Raw genomic sequence first — 19,332 nt, 5'->3', positions numbered from 1 at the left:
CCTACTTCATCAACACCTGTGGGTCATCCAGTGACAACATTAACTACAAACAACATCTTTAAACACATCTCTTGTCTACCTATCATCACCATCCACTAACTAAACCCACTATTCTAATCATATATGGTTCCACTCCATACTCAACAACTTCCTAAGCTTCACCCCAGGTGACTTGTTAACAAAATAAGTTGAAGTTGACTATTTGTAGACAGTCAGAATAACAAGGCCTCTTACCTACAGTGAGTTCAATACAGGTCTACAGGTCTCTTCACAGTAGCAGGATCAGCACAAACGCTTTCAGCAATATACCCATGTTTTGTTTCTCAGCCAGGCCATTCTCCATTGCAAGTCCTTATGATAAGCACTGGATCACTTACAAAACAGCATTCTCCAATATCTCAAAGATAGCCACATAAGACAAGCACACAAATTCAAATACACTCACGTGCATGATGTCATGCTACAAATGCTGCACAAAACTTCCAAGAAGTCTGAAACGTTGGTCTTCCATAGGCATGGAAATATGTTGTCTGGCAACCTATTCCATATTGTTTTGTTAACTTAGCACTGATACAACCAATCAAAACAACTAGCTCATAAGATGATGCAACATTGTTTGAGATAGAACAACTGCTGCCAAGAGGGTTGATGACATTTCTGCTGCAAATTATGTTCTAACTGTCTAAACTACTGGCAACGCTTTAACTCCTGTAGTTGGTCAAACTCTCCAGCACAGACATAATAAATGTACAAACATATACCAAGTTAAACCATTACACTAAGTTACCAACAATTACACTAAGTTACCAACCATTACACTAAGTTACCAACCATTACACTAAGTTACCAACCATTACACTAAGTTACCAACCATTACACTAAGTTACCAACCATTACACTAAGTTACCAACAATTACACTAAGTTACCAACAATTACACTAAGTTACCAACCATTACACTAAGTTACCAACCATTACATTAAGTTACCAACTATTACAATGCTTATCTGATATTGCTTGTCAGTAACACACGACGTTGACTGATCACTATTGATATTTACAATGTCACTCAACACATCGCTAACTATTGAGATCTACAATGTCACTCAACACAACAGTTATCACCATTGATATCTACAATGCTACTCAACACGTCAGTGACCATTAGTGAGGTGTGCTCGGTGGTAACTCCCTCAACTGAAGATACAGATAACTACCTGTTATACAGGAGGTCTCTAATCATTTTAGAGAACCCCTATTGGTTCAAAGAACTCATTAGCTCCCAAAGATCAAAGGATTTTATGCATGTTATTTTCTAGCTTGTGCTTTACACGCACACGTGCGTGCACATACTCAACGCAATGCACACGCAACGCAACACAATGCACACACACACACACACCTCAAATCATCCTAGCATATATCAGTACTAACCACCTTACAGTAGTAAGCTTGTAATGAATGATAAACACCACATGTAACACACTTGCACACAAGAAGTATCACAGTGCAGTGTAACTCATGTAGAGTAATACTTAATGGTGACTGTTCTATTAGAGTATTTAGTCAACAACATTGCAGCCAAATTTCATTCAAAAATCATATTCACAATAAAATATACTTGCTTCAAAATAAACAATTCCTCATACTACATATATACTAACAAAACGTCACAACACTTGTATGGCAGCACCTCACTTCTAAGACTGGGTAAACACGTCAAACTGGGTGAATGTGAAAGACTGGGTGAACATGTCAGACTGGGTGAATGTGTAAGACTGGGTGAACATGTCAGACTGGGTGAATGTGTAAGACTGGGTGAACATGTCAGACTGGGTGAACATGTCAGACTGGGTGAATGTGTAAGACTGGGTAAACATGTAATACTGGTATATTTAGAGTTGATAGTTAATAAATTATGTAAACTGGAAAGTGTATAAACACTTAGTGACTGTTATATTAGAGTATTTGACTACAGATGATGGCCACTATGTCATTGCTTGATGACATCATGTGATTCAAATAATATCACTAAGTATTCTGTGACAACAAAAGTAAGCATTCTGAATATCAATATCATGATAATATTGCTTTGCCAAAATTCATATAGTTTCACCAGTAAATACCGAGCCCTACTCACTTCTTAATATTGTGAAGGACTTGTTGAATAGTCCATTAAGCTAATGTACAACACCATCTGTTTGTGTGTGTACCAGTCAACACAGAGTGGACACATACAAGTTATCAGTAGGTAAGTGTCATAGATTTGTTGGTAGTAGACAACTGATTACATCATCACGTCAGTACAAAACTTGTTAATACTATTAGAAAATATGTAGAGAGTGAAAATTTCAAGCCAATCAGATGTATGCAAAACTACACGTTTCTTACACACAAAGCTATCAACCTCCCACCCCCAATGATGTGTTAACAACTGTTTACTCAAGAGGTTAATATTTATAGCTACTAGCATAGTACACTGTATCAGGTGTAGCTGTGTAGATGACCTCATTTATTTAATTGTTATCAATAAGACATCAGAGCTAGGAATGTGTCACTTGGCCCTTTTCCGTAATGACGGGACATTTAATTATAACCATAAAGACGTCAGAGTTAGGGATGTGTCACTTGGCCCTTTTCCATGATGTCAGAGCAAAAAATGGTGACCTCTATTTGGGGGATTCTAATGTTTTCAAGTACAGGTGATATTGGGTGACAAATGAAGATCGGTCGTTTGTGTGATTCAGGAAGAAGACATCAAGCTAAAACTAACAGCTATGGGTATAACACAGTGGAATTAAATAGTTTACGTGGGTTTTAAATGTTCGGCTGGTTCTGAAGGTTGAGGTAGAAATAACATTCCTTTATACACGTTGTCACCATACCTGGTAACTTGGCTTCAATATTAACAACTAAATGGTTCATGAAAAACTTGTCGTCATAGGATGCAATACTCGAAAATATAAGAGTACCCCCAAATCCAAAACCGATGTGACGAAGGCTTATTTCTATCAATTCTCTATGTTGTCTGGAGGTTAGCAACTACTTTGTAACCTTCCCACCACAAGATTGTAATCTTCCCACCACAAGACTGTAACCTTCCCACCACAAGATTTCATTGGATACTCTTGTGTTTTAGGTGATTGTAATATGTGACCGGATTTGTGAAAGCCCACGACACAATCGTGCATTTTTCAAATTCCTGTTTTATTTATAATCTAACTTAGCCAAGTGTATCCTCTGGCAAAGCCAGCTTCATATGCCAATAACTTTGGGAGGTACAGCCCTACAAAGTAGCAACAGAAATATCAATTTGTACAGCCAGTATAGGGAAAATAAATTACAGGGGCTTACTAAAACGGTTGTAACTTACGAACGGAATTCCATACGTAGTTGAAACTTATACCATCATGTTCACCATGAGTAGGGAAATCGATTACTGGATAAATTCTTCCTTTCATCACCTTTCTTCACTGCATACAAAGGTGAAATTTGTGAAGAAAGCAATCGTTTCGATGTGAACGCCCATAACTTGCACACTCTAGGGTCTACTGCAATGAAACAAAGATTTTCCAATTCCTCTTAACAGAGTAGGCAAATAATATGACATCCTCTATATTGCTAGTCCCTTCCTTCACATGTTCAGATCTTTTTACAATAATACTCAAATATTTCACCCATTATATTCAATGCTTTATATTATAAATTTAGGCTTATGCGATTGTGTCAGGTCATCACAGATCTGGTCACATATTGTCAGCTGCAGGTCAGTACTACACTACATGACCAACACACCACACACAACATGTTCTACAATTCTAACAACACAACACTCTTAACTTATCAACACAATAACATGTGTACAATGTTGGAAACTGCAACATACAATCAAACAATATTAACACATGTAATGTACACAGTGTAGTCACTGACACTACCTCCTCACAACAAAGTAACACAAACATTAACACACTAACACACTAGTAACACTAACATTAACACACTAGTAACACTAACACTAACACACTAGTAACACTAACATTAACACACTAGTAACACTAACACTAACACACTAGTAACACTAACATTAACACACTAGTAACACTAACATTAACACACTAGTAACACTAACATTAACACACTAGTAACACTAACATTAACACACTAGTAACACTAACATTAACACACTAGTAACACTAACATTAACACACTAGTAACACTAACATTAACACACTAGTAACACTAACATTAACACACTAGTAACACTAACACTAACACACTAGTAACACTAACACTAACACACTAGTAACACTAACACTAACACACTAGTAACACTAACACACTAGTAACACTAACATTAACACACTAGTAACACTAACATTAACACACTAGTAACACTAACATTAACACACTAGTAACACTAACATTAACACACTAGTAACACATACCATAACAATACTTCCGCTAAGCCACCTCACTATAAAAAACACAACACACACCGCCCACTCACCCGTGGTTAGAGCAGTCTTTACTTCACTGGCTGAACACTGGAACACTTCAATGTATCGTTTGCCCATGTATTCTCGATGAAGTTGATGACAAGCTCTCTCAGCAGCCTCAACACTGTTCATCTCCACATAGCAATCACCAGTGGGTTTAGCCTGCCAATGGTAGTACCAGCAGCTGTTTATCCCCCTTGGGGGTTCCCCCAACCACCCCACCACTGCCATAAATGGTCATGTTTCTCTCACAATTCCCCCAACCACAAACAACCCCAATTAACCCCCACCACCAAGTCTCCAATACTTTCATGCAACTTAATAACCATGGCAATCTTGTGGTGTGCTACAAATAGAACAGTGACAACACCTGTCACTACATATACCACACAACACACACACTTGTTAAAAATACAAAGATAAAAACAAACGTGACCCGCTGAACAAAAACTGGTCGCTTTTGCAAAATTCTATTTCGCTATTAAAACATATTGAAATAAACTGGGTAAAAATACACGTGTTACATAAAAAATTTACTCACAGTAATTGCTTGGTTATGTACTGAAACAAAATTCAAATCGATAAAACCTATACACCAACAGATGCTCCTATTAATTGGGAGTAAGAAAATCTTTGTTCATGTTTGTACAGCAAACGGTTCGTGAGTTATGAGTGCTTATATACAATGCGGTAGAAATAAAGTTACCGTCATAATTTAATTGTTGAAATGGCCCTCTTCTTTGACCACACGGAGACACACAGGGAAAACACTATACCTTGGTCGATGTGCCAGTTCATGGTGAACAGACTGAGCCAAACCCCATCTTCGTAGCTTGTTTCAGCCGTGATTTATAATCGATTAAGTAAGCACTTGTAATTATTTGTCGTATTGTTGCTGTACAAATCGAGTTTATTACTGTTCCAACGTCTATTGTTATAACTCCAAGACTATTCATCACAAAATGCTGAAACTTTGGCTGTCCACTCCTTTGTCACTATAGATTACAGGAATGCAATAAAATGGAATTTGAGGAACTTGCAAAAACAGCCAGTTTTTGCTCAGCGGACCACAAATAGTTGTAGAGAATTTAGAAACACAAGTACTGAACTCTGTAGAAGCCCTACAACTTTTGTGTTGATAGATATTTGAAATACAGAGATAACCAACAAGCCTATTATAGTGGAACCTCTCTATTATGGACATTTTGGGAACCAGAATTTTTGGCCACTTTTTGCTGTAATATAGAGGTCAGAGGTGCAAATGTATTACCCAGACCTGTTGGGACCAAAATTGTTGTCCTTATTATGGAGGTTTTTTCTATTGTTCTTTAATTCGGGGAGTTTGTTAAGAGAGGTTCCACTGTACACCTAATAAGTGTTGCTACAACACTCATGTACAGTGTTACATGAATACAACATCTCATAGCCAGAGGTATTCATTGATATGAACACAAAGAATTCAAAAGAGGCGTGTCATAGGCTTCAGATCAGCTTTCCCCTTCTCACATGTCACTAGTATTTTTGACAATGAATGATCTACAAGATTTAGATCTTGGTAAGCAGCCAATCAAATTAGAGCATTTCGTGTTACTGTGGTCTAAATACTACAGTTCCCTAGCAATACATCATTTTATTACACTAACCATTACATGTGTGACATAGTTATTATATGAGGTTTGTACCGTACTAACCTGGGTGTTGAGTACCATGTGAATACCACTGGTCTTGATGTCATCAGCTAGTTCACTGAAGAAGTTGACTACATCATCAGCTGTAGCAGAGTAGGGGAGGCCAGTCAACTTGACACAGTCCAGTGAGCTGGTGAAGGAGACTTGCTTCTCTCCATAAAGTGTCTCCATGAAGGATTCAGTCTCCATACGAGAATTAGCACTATCCAACACCTGAAGGGATAATGTGAGGTAACATGAGGTAGAGTGTGAGGTAATGTGAGCCTGTGAGGTAATGTGAGGTAGGTAACATGAGGTAGGGTGTGAGGTAATGTGAGGTAATGTGAGGTAGGTAACATGAGGTAGGGTGTGAGGTAATGTGAGGTAGGTAACATGAGGTAGGGTGATATCCACATTTTATGTTACACCTTATCAACCTATGGGTAGGGCTGGGTATACACAATTTCCACATGACACGGAATAAACTAGGATATTACAATAAACTAGGATATTACGGAAATTGTAATGCTGGTAGGCAACTTGTGCAGTTGTTTGGTGCAAAACCAGACAAAGGGAATTCCCCATAGTTTTATCAGATTCCTCCTGAGCTTGAATGTCGCTGCCGTTGGTTAGCGTTTATTGACAGGAAGAACAAAGATGGAACACTATGGCACCCTGGCACAGGAGACTGTAGATCATTTTATTCCGGGGAAGAAATCAAGTGTGTCTTACTCATTCAGACTTTGTTCCATCAATGTCAGTCCGGAAAAGACAACACAACGTAGGCAAGGGCCAAGCCCAGCTTGTGAGAGGTTTGAATGCACTAAGAATAGAGCCAAGAAGAAGAGAAAGCAAGAAAGGGAAGCAAAAGAACGTGTACGAGAACAGCAGCATAACCTGCGTGTGATACTACACGACCACAACTACAGTATGAGAAGAGAAGAATTGGTAAAAGTAGAGCAGCCAAGATTATTGTGTACCACAGCAGCCAGTGTCGGTGAAGGTGAAGATGAAATCCCAGGTGACGAAAGTAAGGTAGTTGTGTCATGTGTCACATTTTATGGTAACGCATGCTAGACATATGCTAATGCATGTTGAGGTGAGCCAGAATATTAAGTTAATGTTTTATGAATGTTAATTAGCTATACCATTAATTTTATTTATTTATTAGAAGTTGTCAGGCAGAACACTGGTGATTTAGCAGTTTATTGCAGAGTGGAACTACTAGTGCCCACGCCCCTATCACCAACAACAGACACACCCAGTAGTGAGAAGAGAAGTTTAGAGTCCCCTACCTGTGATAATGTTAAGGTAGTTCATTTGTGGGAGGACATGGTTGTATGATGGTGTTATTGCAGAAGAACGAACTGCAGGCATTGGCAGAAAAGATTATACAATCTGATGAAACAATTTCTGCAAATAACTACCTGTATGAGTTCCGCTGTTACCTACAGAAAATAACGGAACGAAAGTTAGTTATGCAATGAAGCTGTAATTGTTATGTTGTTATATATTAGGACTGTAATTGTGACAACTAATTGTATTGGCATTACAACATTAGTATTATTGCCTAAGCCGGGTGGTTGTAGACTATATAATATAGTTAGCTTTAATGTGGTGACCTATAGAGCTGCACGATATTGAAATTTTTCATGGACGATATATCATCAACCATATATCACGATATTACTAAATATCACGATATTATATGAAAAAATATTAGTGTCTAATTTGAACCAACAATGAGTTATGTACCTGTGATATGACATGATAAAAACAGCAACAATACTAGGGTACAAAGTAAAAGCAGTATAAGGTATAACAAGACATGACCAGTAAATAACAACTAACGAGTTCAGTTACAATGTGGTTCACTTTAGGTTTTGTGCCAAAAACACCAAACTATCTACTCTCTGAGGTTTAAGACAGGTTCTACTGTCACAGACAATATTTCCTCCACAACTAAAGACACGTTCTGAGGGCACGCTGGTAGCACACAGACACAAAAACTTTTTTGCTACCTTAGCAAGCACTGGATACCGAACACACTCAGACTTCCACCATGGAAGAGGCTCATCTTCCATGCTGAGCTGGGGATGGGTAAGATACTGAGCAATTTCCTGTTTAACTCTTTGTTGAGGGGTTACCTGTACCTCAGCATTGCCAAAACAGTTACTTAGTATTTTACTTAATCCTTTCACTTTCTTACTAGGAGGAGGTGCTAGTGCATTGGCAGAACTGAGAGATGAGCTAGGGCCAGTATCACATGATCTACTTGCAGTTGACTGGGGTGAGACACTAGCTTGAGCAGAGGTGAGTGTTTCAGTGTTAATCTCCGTCATCATCTGTTTCTCTATCTCCTTTAGTATACCATCCTTGTCAGTGACGTGTGCAAGTTTGAAACGAGGGTCCAAAAATGACGCAAGTTCAAGCAGTTGTCTCATATCTGGATCCATGTACCTTGTCTTCAAATCCTCCATAATACGTTCTTTGATTTCATCAGTTATTTCTGTATCATCTACTTCATGTTCCATTGTACTATAGATGTGGCTCAACAATGGTATTACCACAGAAATAGTGACACATTGCTCACCAGACAAAGCATCTGTCATCGCTTTCAATGGTTTTAACGCAGCAGCAATTGATTCCAACATGTCACTATCTTGCCATGATGGTATTAGATGGGATGAGTTGCGGTCATCACACAGCACCATCCTGATGGCTTCTAATTGCTCCAACACACGCTCTACCATGTCATAACAAGATCCCCAGCGTGTCACAACATCAACTTTTAGCTTATGAATGGGCAAATTCTTCTGCTCTTGAGCTTCAACCAAATCCCTTTGTTTCTTCCAGCTCCTTGAGAAGCTGGCCACTAATGCTCGACAAACCCTTAAAGCACGCTGTATCCTGGTATCATTTAGTCCCTTGCCCACTGCTAAATTCAAATTATGTCCAAAACAGCTAAGCCTTACCCATCCTAAAAGCTCACAAGCTAGTTTTACATTAGATCCACTGTCAGTGGTAATCCCAACTAATTTATCTGGCTCCAGATTCCATTCGTGCAGAGTTTCCAACAGAACATCCTTAATGTTAACTGCCGTATGGTCTTGGGGTAGATAGTGGGTCTGTAAGCAGTAGGACTTGAGTTCCCATTGTTGGCTGATGGCATGACATGTTAAGGTGATGTAAGGATCTCCAGCTGCTGATGTCCACATGTCAGTGGTGGCAGCAAAATGATAAATGTTACCATCAGTAATTTGGCTCTCAATACTGCTTCGAGTCTCTGCTACTAATTCAGGAATGGCAATATTTGTGAAATGGTTTCGGCATGGAAGTTTGTACCTGGGATTGAAAGTACGGAGCATTTCACGAAATCCCACCTTATCCACAGTAGAAATAGGTAGCATATCTCGAGCCAAACAAAATGTCACAGACTTCGTGAGTCTTCTGTATTCTTGTGACTTCGCTGATAACATCTTCGTCTTATCCCATGTTGTTTCAAGCGATGGCTGCCTACCACTGTCGTCGTCTGTCTTCTTCCCCTTAGTGCCAGTAGCAGCTTGCACGATACTGTGCTCGTCTGGATGCTTATAGCGTAAGTGGCTGTACAAATTACTTGTGTTACTATCCTTTGCTAATACTTCTGCTCCACAAAGGCGGCACTTCGGATTGCCACGAGGTCTTCCGTTTTCATCAGGTAAGAAACCAAAGTATTTCCATATGAACGCCTTTGTATTTCGCTTACTGACTAACCCTTCTATAGTTCCGGGTGGGTCAGTAGAAGGGTTAGTAGAAGACGACTCGGACTCAAGCTCGGACTGCAGGGGCGAAGATTCATCCGCCATGTTTCCTTTGTTTTCAGAACACGTGATCATGATCAGTTTTTAATTACGTACGATAATTATCGCCATGCTTACAACTTGACATCGTACAAGGGTGATATCGCCTCTACCGATAAGTATCGCCATATCGTGCAGCTCTAGTGACCTATTGTACAGGATAGGATTGTCATTGTGTATGCAGCGGGTGTTGATGGCAACAGCTGATAAATGTGACCATGTAAGCTATTGAAATGACACCAGCTGCTGTATAGCTAGCAGCTTTTATAGTGGTCTTTCTCTGCGACATATATTCACAAGATCTGTGTTCAGTAGTTAATCGAGCACGTCATATTCCCTCCATGTAGCCCACTTGTGAGTGATAAGGTCAGTTTAGTATGTTATCATTACAAGTATAGATAGTTAGCTACCTGGTCTCTCTTTCTTCAGGTGTTTCTTGTGATCTTCATAGTCTGTCACACTCTCTCCTTCTAGCCAATGTTTCCTCTCATTGTTGTTCAGTCATATTAAACCATGTGCTGAATCACGTGCTGAGTCAGGTGCAGTAACAGTACACCACTTCATTAATTTTCATGAACACAACGTACGTACTATTCACCAACAGTGTAGGGCAATCTGTTTTCCTCCAGTAAATTTTAGTGAACGTGACGTATGTACCATTTCTTGACTATACTGGGACTCGCCCCAATAACAGAATGCCAAACAGAAGACACTATAACCCACCCCATACAGTGTGAGTGTTTATGTACATAGCTATGGTTTAGACCAGAATTTAGTGTCAGAATGATGTTGGAAGGCTATGATGACACACTACTACACTGGCTTGCCTACCTACAATAGTCTTGTTACATTTGTAGAGTATTTAACACCAAAAGCAGTAGCATTAACTCCTTGGAATGGTAGTAACACGAGAGATGATGTACCACAGTCTGGTATGCCCATTACTCAACCACTTGCTGACCTAACAGACCAGTAGATTAGGCGTGGACTAGAAACTTTTGATTGGTGCTGTGCGATAATCGTGATTAATCAATTATCATGAAAAGTCCTTATCGTTACCGTGAAAATTTTTATTATCACATTATCATGATAATAGGATACTTCTGTAAACTACATGTGGCCAACCTGAAATAAGAAAATTGTTACAATTCCAGGTAAAATTCTAATGAATACTTTTAATTTTTTGTCATGATACTGGTTTGTCATGATACTGGTTTGTCATGATACTGGTTTGTCATGATACTGGTTTGTCATGATACTGGTTTGTCATGATACTGGTTTGTCATGATACTGGTTTGTCATGATACTGGTTTGTCATGATACTGGTTTGCCATGATACTGGTTTGTCATGATACTGGTTTGCAAAGATAGCTATAAAACAAGCACAGCTGAAAAACGAGTGACACAGTGATAATTATTAGAGACATTTACAGTATCTAATTGGTACATGTGTAGTCAATTATCGTGATAATGAGGTATATTATCGCAATAATAAAAATGTCATTATCGCACACCCCTACTTTGATGTTTCAATCAGATTACAGATCAGTAAAGCCACTTACAGTAGGCTGTTTGCCACATAGATTTTGTTTCTGTCAAAGAACATCTGTTGTTCACTCTTCCTACCAGAGACCAAGTATTGCAGTGGATGCCTGCATCATTTAAATGTCATTTTCCCAACAAATGAGTAAATAATCTGAGCTTATTAGCAAGACAACAATAAAGTTTAAAATGGCAATTTAACCAAATGTGTGTGTGAAATTTGGTAAACATACACATCACCTGGAGAGGATATATTTTAATTTATTTATTTATAAGGCTTTTCAGCATGGGTACAACTACATACAGATACAGTGATTACACATTCATGAAAACAATATTAGTCCATGCTGAGGGCCCACTAGCAACCTGTGCTAGTGGCCTGAGTATGTTACAAAAATTAATTACTTAACTACAGTAAGTTACTTATTTATTTAATTATAAATCAATTAGTATGTAACTACAAGAGGTCAAAGTTCATGACAAGATGATTGCTGACACAGTTACCACATGGACAGAGATAGTGATATTTGTGTGGGTCAGTAGAATTGAAGTTTGTGATAAAATGATTCCAGAGAAAAGATTTGATGCGTCTTTTGATGGTTTCTATAGGCAAACTTATATCAATGATTGGTAGGGAATTCCAAAGGCGACAGATTCGGTTGAAATAAAAATGACGCTCTTTATTAGTAAAGGATACGTTGTGGTGTAGCTTGACTGAATTGGATCTTGTAGTACTATGGGAGAATGAAATGTAGAGGTTGATATTGAAGCAAATTGGTTGGATGACTCCCTCTGGATTAATCAGCTTTGTTTCAGAGGAGTGGGGTGGCCATGTGTCAGATCAGGTGATCTGGTTGACTTACTAGAACCTGGAGATATGATCATGGCAGACAAAGGGTTTCAGTAGTTGGTCACCAAAAGATGAATACTTGTAAATGTTCCACCAAAGCTGGAATCAAAGAGAAAGCAGATGCCAGCATTAGATGTAGAACGAACAAGGAAAATAGCCGAATTGCGTATCCATGTTGAGCAGCTATTGGCTGTGGAAGACATTTTAAATAAAACCTTTGCTAATACAATGTTTGATCTAGTCAGTGGTGTAAGTGTGTACTTGACTAATTTTGATGTACCATTGATTCAGTAGGATTGGCTGTGTGTGTAAAACTTGTAGTCATGTTCCCTGTATGTAGTTAGTTATTCATGATGTGTACTCTTTATAGTATAACATGGCAAGTAACAAATACTTGACCTTACAACCTCACAACAGGGATTAATTATAGTGATTACAACTCCATCCCATTTTCTTCTTAAAAGTATCTTTGTAGACAGGAATTATGTGCTGAACATAAAATCCATCAAGCTTCTCACACAGATTGTTCCAGTATACTATTTCAGCTAGGATACGATCAACAACAATTTCACCTCCACTAAATCACACCACTCCACTTCTAAAATAGCCATTTGCCCTTGTACTTGAGCATAGTACACATGATCACATGGTAACTACCATCTACTCTACTTCTCATGAAAAACTTGTTGCCAAACTTCTCTGCAATGGTCTTAGTCAACTGCTACACACCCTTCTGTGCTGTATGGGCATTTAATTTCCAAGCAGCCATTACACAAAGTGTCAACACTAGAACATAGTACCAGTCCATCAGGGGAAGCACCCAAATAACTCTTTTCCACCAATAAATGTAATCCTCTGAATGTAACGATCATATTTTCACCTTCAGCTGCTCTATTGTCGACATAAATTTTGTAGACAGTTTCCCCAATATCCTTTCCCCACCTCATTGCAGGAGTTGAACATTTGATAGGCCCACCACACCCTTGACAAGTCATCTTGAATTAGTTGTTGGTCGTCGGTGCAAGATTTCACCAAACCTTGAACTGGTCAGTCTACCATTCCGTAAGGCATACCAAAGCTCACAGTCTGACTGGTCATGTGTTGCAATTTGTATGTCTTCCACTGTTGTCATGGGCAGTCTCATGCTATCTAAATATCTGTGGCAATCATCAGTAGATGGGGAGAAAGGGTGTGATGTCATGGGATGAATCTGACTATAAATGAAATGGCTCCACAATGACTCGGTGAACGTAGCAATTGAACTTCTGAGGTATCGCACCTTCTCCAGAGCTGCTGTAGCCCTGTAGATGGAACAGAGTATAAAAGTTTATTCACTGCATCTGTATCTAAAATCCTGTGTTGGTGCTGGCGAGGATCAAATGTACTCCGTTTGATTTGTTATGATCTAGTTCAGGATCATCCCCATGAGTAGGCTTGACAAATGTCATGGAAGTGGCACAGGCCGGAGTGACAACCTTCTTAAGTGGCTGGTTCTATGTCATAGCTATGGAAGTTTTGGACTTATCTGTAGGCAAATCAGCATCATTTGGATGGTAATCATTATAACAAAGCAGAGCAGAAATGTGGTTACAAGCTTGACCTAACTAACCCTAACCCAAGCTTGACCATATGGCAAATCAGAATATTGAGCTAACATTAATCAATATAATTTAATAATATTAGTAACAGTGTCTAACTGCAACAGTCAGTACTAAACGCAATACAGCTAGTGGGTTTACTGCATTAGTGGTGATAGCTAATGGAGTTTCTATCTGCTGCTTAGGCCTTAACACTCTCAGTGTTTGCTGAACCTGTTAACACTGTCCTCTACTACTCTAATAACTCTTAGCAATGTTTCAAGTTAGGACTGCTAGGTACTGTACTTACCCAGACACACAGGAACACTGGCCAGCATACACATTTCCAGTATCACATTCAAAGCTACAAAGACTTCCAGGGGAGCATCACAAGTCAGTGAATGGTAAACAAAGGCACGGAAATACAACACTCGAGGAGACAAATCATTGGTGGTCTGGCATTCATGAACCTATATGTTTTTCAAAAATCATTGAAGAACTTGTAAGCCTTCAGTGACTTGTGAGCTCGTAACGCATGCATATCAAAGGTCTTGTCCCATCCATAGACTAGATACACTATAATATTCACCAATGTGACTTTTCACCAAGTTCCTTGCTCCGTTCTGTCACCCTGGAAAATAGCGGAAGGGTCCTCAACACACTTTTAACCTCGTCTGTTATGTACAATATCCCTGTTGCTTCATCATTGTCCTCATCATGCTTTCCTCGAATCGTGCCAATCCTTGCCATAGCCAGTACTCTGTCCCTCACTTCACCTTTCTTCGAAGATCCAGTGAGGCGTATATTGCAGTCCTTCACCAATAGCTTTAACTGTTTAAGCATCATTCCTGATAAAACACCAGTTAATTCTTCTACCTTGTCGTGTGGCTGTTAAGAAGAAGCATTTTCGCTTTGCTTTCCTGAGTTTCCTCAGGCTGACATAACCAACTGAGCGCCATTCCTAAGTGCATTGATTCCTTGCCTACCAGCGTATCCAAATTCCGTAATACCTGGTCCGGTGTCTCTGTATCACGTGGAAATCGTCTATAGGAATCCGTTCAATTCCTCTAACACAATTTACACACCTACTCTAATAGAACAGTCACAATACTACAATCAAGGCCCTAATCATACAATAAGATGTATATATACCATCAGAGCATCACATGATCCACATTACAGCTAGATCACGATGGCACACACTAGATCACACAACGCATACACTAGATCACATGATCACCTTTTTCAGCTCCACAAAAGGACAAGGGAACAAGACGATGTATCTGCTCCCCATCGACTCATGGTCCATCTTAAGAGCTTTAGTGGCTTCCTCCTCTGTGTCAAACAGGACAAAAGCATCCCCTGTTGCTCGTCCATCAACATAACGAGAGATCAGGACCCCATTACGACCAGAACTGACTTTAGCCGTGCCTTCAAACCACTCCACCTAGACAACGGGTAACACAATAATATAGCAACAGCGTTGATTACTATACAAAGAGCAGCTATTGGTGCCCAGTGAACCACCACCAGACCACCCTGCACTATAGCACACAGACAAATCCTCCTGGGACAGTAACAATAATAACAGGAACACAACAAATCTCTCACACACAACACACATTACAATATACTCTTCAGCCTTCACACAGACACACTTACTATATCACCCTCAGTGGCCCTGAAGGGCAGTCCTTGCATACGGACAATCCCTTGAGACACAGTAGACACACTTGTGGCAGCTGCAATGATCTGTCACTGACCAATAGTAACACAACAATCAATAACTCACCTCCAGTCTGCTCAAGGAACTCGTCCGAGTGTTCCGCATACACCTTGTGGGATGGGATACAACACTACATGTTACCATGGTAACAGTACCTCAATGTATCTTTTGCCCATGTGATGCTTGTGACGAGCTATCGCCAGGTCAGTCAACACCTTGCTCTTCAGACAAGCGAGGGCCTCACCATTCCTGCGTCCTTGAGGACTGAGACATACAACCAAACCACCACTGTGGACAAGAAGTGATGAAGTTAGAGTAACAACTCAATAATCAGGGACTACCCCACAATGACTGTTCTATTAGAGTAACAGTTGTGTCCAGCAGGAGTAAAGCCCCTAACTCCAGCATTCCTAATAACTGGACAACAAAATTCTAGCTAAGCAGTCATGTTCAATTTTAGTGAAATCCTGTCACCTTTAGTTGAAACTAGCACTATTATGCATGTAGCAGAGTGTGTGTGTGTGTGCGTGTGTGTGTGGGTGCGTGTGGGTGTGCGTGTGTATTTGCGTGTGTGTGCATGTGCGTGCGGTGTGTGTGTGTGTGCATGTGCGTGCGTGCGTGCGGTGTGTGTGCATGTGTGTGTGTGTGTGGGGGGGGGGGGGGGAGGGGGGGGGCATGTGTGTGTGGGTGCGTGTGTGTGCATGTGCGTGCGTGCGGTGTGTGCATGTGTGTTTGTGTGTGTGTGTGCATGTGCGTGCGGTGTGTGCATGTGTGTGCGGTGTGTGTGTGTGTGTGTGTGTGTGTGTGTGTGTGTGCGTGTGTGTGTGTGTGTGCGTGTGCGTGCGGTGAGGTGTGTGTGTGTGTGTGTGTGTGTGTGTGTGTGTGTGTGTGTGTGTGTGTGTGTGTGTGTGTGTGTGTGTGTGTGTGCGTGCGGTGAGGTGTGTGTGTGTGTGTGTGTGTGTGTGTGTGTGTGTGTGTGTGTGTGTGTGTGTGTGTGTGTGTGTGTGTGTGTGTGTGTGTGTGTGTGTGTGTGTGTGTAAACATCACAAGTTGATAGTGAATTTAGCTCTTGACAGGGTGCACGCAGTTTCATACTGAGATGAATAGAGATCAATTCTGTGTAAGTAGAAACATGTGTCTCTCATAGAAATAGCTAGTCATGGTACTGGAAATAAACAGTGAAGACGTGAAGCCCCCAATGCAGAAGAAATAGTGACTTAGCTAGTGTAGCAAATCACCGGAAGCTTAGTAAGTAAAGCCACCACATCATCTGGAGTCTGGATACTATAATGGATACTATAATGGATACTATAATATATTGCTGGAATCTTGCTTGTCACCTTTAAGCTAATCATCTTTAAAACAGTTTAGATGTACACATTTCTCATTTTGGGATGCCACTAACAGGTAACACTACATCATCATACTCTAATGATCTACAAAGTAAGGAGGTCATAACCAGCTCCTGTTATAGCACAACTACTGTACTGATATAAGTTACTCACTAAACCACACAACCTAGTACAAATGTAGGGATGGAGTTGAGGGTTACTAAACCACACACACACGCACGCACGCACGCACGCACGCACGCACGCACGCACGCACGCACGCACGCACGCACGCACGCACACACACACACACACACACACACACACACACACACACTAGTCTACCTACACACAGGGAAGGGGTTGAGGGTTACTAAACCACACACACATACATACATACACACTAGTCTACCTACACACAGGGAAGGGGTTGAGGGTTACTCACTCAACAAGGTCTAGTCCAGCAAGAAATGTGGCCACCTCATCAGCACCAGCAGAGAAGGGTAATCCCCTCAATCTCACTACACAATCATCTTGTACCACATCAACACTAGATCATGTAATCTTCAGTCACGGTTATTATGGTAACAACACTCACTTGACTGGTTGGTTCAGTTTGACTTCTTTCTGTATACCCTGAGGATCACTGAAGGTGTGACCTGTAGTAGCATGAGAAGGATATATTGTGATTACCATATATGGACCTTCTGAACCATTCTGGTCTCAGACAATGATAAGTATTCAGATAAGTGAATTGTTGAATATATACAGTAGACCACCCATCAGTTATTCGACCCTTGTTTATCTGAAATGGACTGTTCTATTAGAGTATTTGAGTACAGGTGTATGTTCTATTAGAGTAGTTTGGGTTTCTGAGACCACCTGGGGTACTGAGTGTCCACTGTTCAAATACTCTAACAGAACATAAGGTAACACTTTACCAGTCATTTTCAATTTCAGATCAATGAGGTGCCATGAGCTACTAAATTCACTGTTGGTCTAGACAGTGAGCTTATTAGGAGACATAGTCCTCTAATTGGAACACGTTATGTTGTCTCTAAGATGAAATGCATGATGAGCCCCTCCCCCCCCCCACTACTGTAAATGAAGAAAATTTGACAGGAACAATATTTGGTGAATTTAACAACTTGTCTATTTGACGAATTAAAATTTGACGGTCCCTCTTGCTCACAAGGGCCTGTGCTAATCATACACAGATCCCATTGAACATTCCAGATGACATCACGAAAGCCCAAGTGATCGTCATGACAGCTCCAGTGATAGCTTTGAGTATTAATTATTAAAGCATTGTCAGCTGTACAAGTTTCAAATTAAATTGTCCACCTACTAGTTTAAACCTGACCAAATTGTGTGAATGTCTATCCCTGGTGGATTTTGTGCGTTGTATTCAGAAAACTGAATGAAACTCATGTGAAAACCAACCAGTGATATTTGAGCAGACACTTTTCAAATTCATATTGATTAGCTATTTTAATGTGATTATCACAAAAGATATTGCAGTTGACAGCAACTCACTGCATCCCCTCACACTCCTACACATTATCCTCACCATTGTAGAGTATCTGGTCAATGACTTCTGCCATCACCTTGGCAACGTTGACACCATAAGGTTGGTCATTGTCCAGAGTAATTTTCAAATCTTCCAAGAGTTAAGTGAAATACAAGCTTATTACAAATACAAAGGATACAATCCAAAATATCGCTGAGTGATTCCAATTCCTGATCTGGGTGAAATGAAGTATGGAACTCTTTACCAAAATCAAAATAATTATAAAAATAATCCTTTAGGGTAATTTCCTTCTGGGTTGCCTCGGGAAACAAGCACTGCCTCAGGGGCAACATACCATCTGTTACTAGGCAACACTTTGACCCTGACGGTACAGTAGTGTTGATGGCAGTATCAAACTGAAATAACAACAATCACCATGACAACAATCATCATGATAATATGGAAGATAGTGGATATGACTAAACTAATAATTAAAATAAATAAGGAGCTGGGGATCTCAGCCTATACTGGCCACCATGATCACATCTGTCACCAGTAACAATTGTGACCCTCTCAGCAAAAATCTACATAGCTAGTACACTTTTTCAATAAAACAAAAAAATAGAGGAAATTACACGTGCCATATGATAGAATCAAGCCATTACTTGGAAGAAGTATCAAATCAATTAACCCCCCCCCCCCCCCCCCTACAGCATCTCATTTGCTTGCTCATGGAGAGTTATTTTTTGTTTCGTTCCTCTTACTTGCATAAATGTACCAGACATTGAC

At 40.0% G+C, this 19,332-nt stretch overlaps 2 protein-coding genes across 2 annotated transcripts in view; both read right to left on the bottom strand.

Annotated features, from left to right (window-relative positions):
- Nucleotides 1-19,332, bottom strand: part of LOC136263740 (epithelial splicing regulatory protein 1-like) — a 37,302-nt gene that overhangs the window by 11,590 nt on the left and 6,380 nt on the right. The window contains exons 3-12 of the mRNA XM_066058373.1: nucleotides 18,743-18,959; nucleotides 18,604-18,693; nucleotides 17,632-17,692; nucleotides 17,479-17,583; nucleotides 15,858-15,990; nucleotides 15,769-15,811; nucleotides 15,639-15,718; nucleotides 15,217-15,423; nucleotides 6,190-6,399; nucleotides 4,510-4,660 (exon numbers count right to left, since the gene is read on the bottom strand). Coding sequence (XP_065914445.1) covers nucleotides 4,510-4,660; nucleotides 6,190-6,399; nucleotides 15,217-15,423; nucleotides 15,639-15,718; nucleotides 15,769-15,811; nucleotides 15,858-15,990; nucleotides 17,479-17,583; nucleotides 17,632-17,692; nucleotides 18,604-18,693; nucleotides 18,743-18,959 — 1,297 coding nt within the window. The remainder of the gene's footprint in view (nucleotides 1-4,509; nucleotides 4,661-6,189; nucleotides 6,400-15,216; nucleotides 15,424-15,638; nucleotides 15,719-15,768; nucleotides 15,812-15,857; nucleotides 15,991-17,478; nucleotides 17,584-17,631; nucleotides 17,693-18,603; nucleotides 18,694-18,742; nucleotides 18,960-19,332) is intronic.
- Nucleotides 7,913-10,130, bottom strand: LOC136263744 (E3 SUMO-protein ligase ZBED1-like). The gene is made up of 2 exons (XM_066058381.1): nucleotides 8,759-10,130; nucleotides 7,913-8,703 (listed from the first exon to the last, which is right to left on the bottom strand). Exons 1-2 carry the CDS (start codon nucleotides 10,041-10,043, stop codon nucleotides 8,684-8,686), a joined length of 1,305 nt encoding a protein of 434 aa, XP_065914453.1. The 5' UTR covers nucleotides 10,044-10,130; the 3' UTR covers nucleotides 7,913-8,683.

Source organism: Dysidea avara, chromosome 8, assembly GCF_963678975.1.
Source record: "Dysidea avara chromosome 8, odDysAvar1.4, whole genome shotgun sequence".
Classification (NCBI taxonomy): domain Eukaryota; kingdom Metazoa; phylum Porifera; class Demospongiae; order Dictyoceratida; family Dysideidae; genus Dysidea; species Dysidea avara.
The sequence above is the reverse complement of the archived record's forward strand: the minus strand, read 5'-3'. Positions and strand labels throughout refer to the sequence as shown.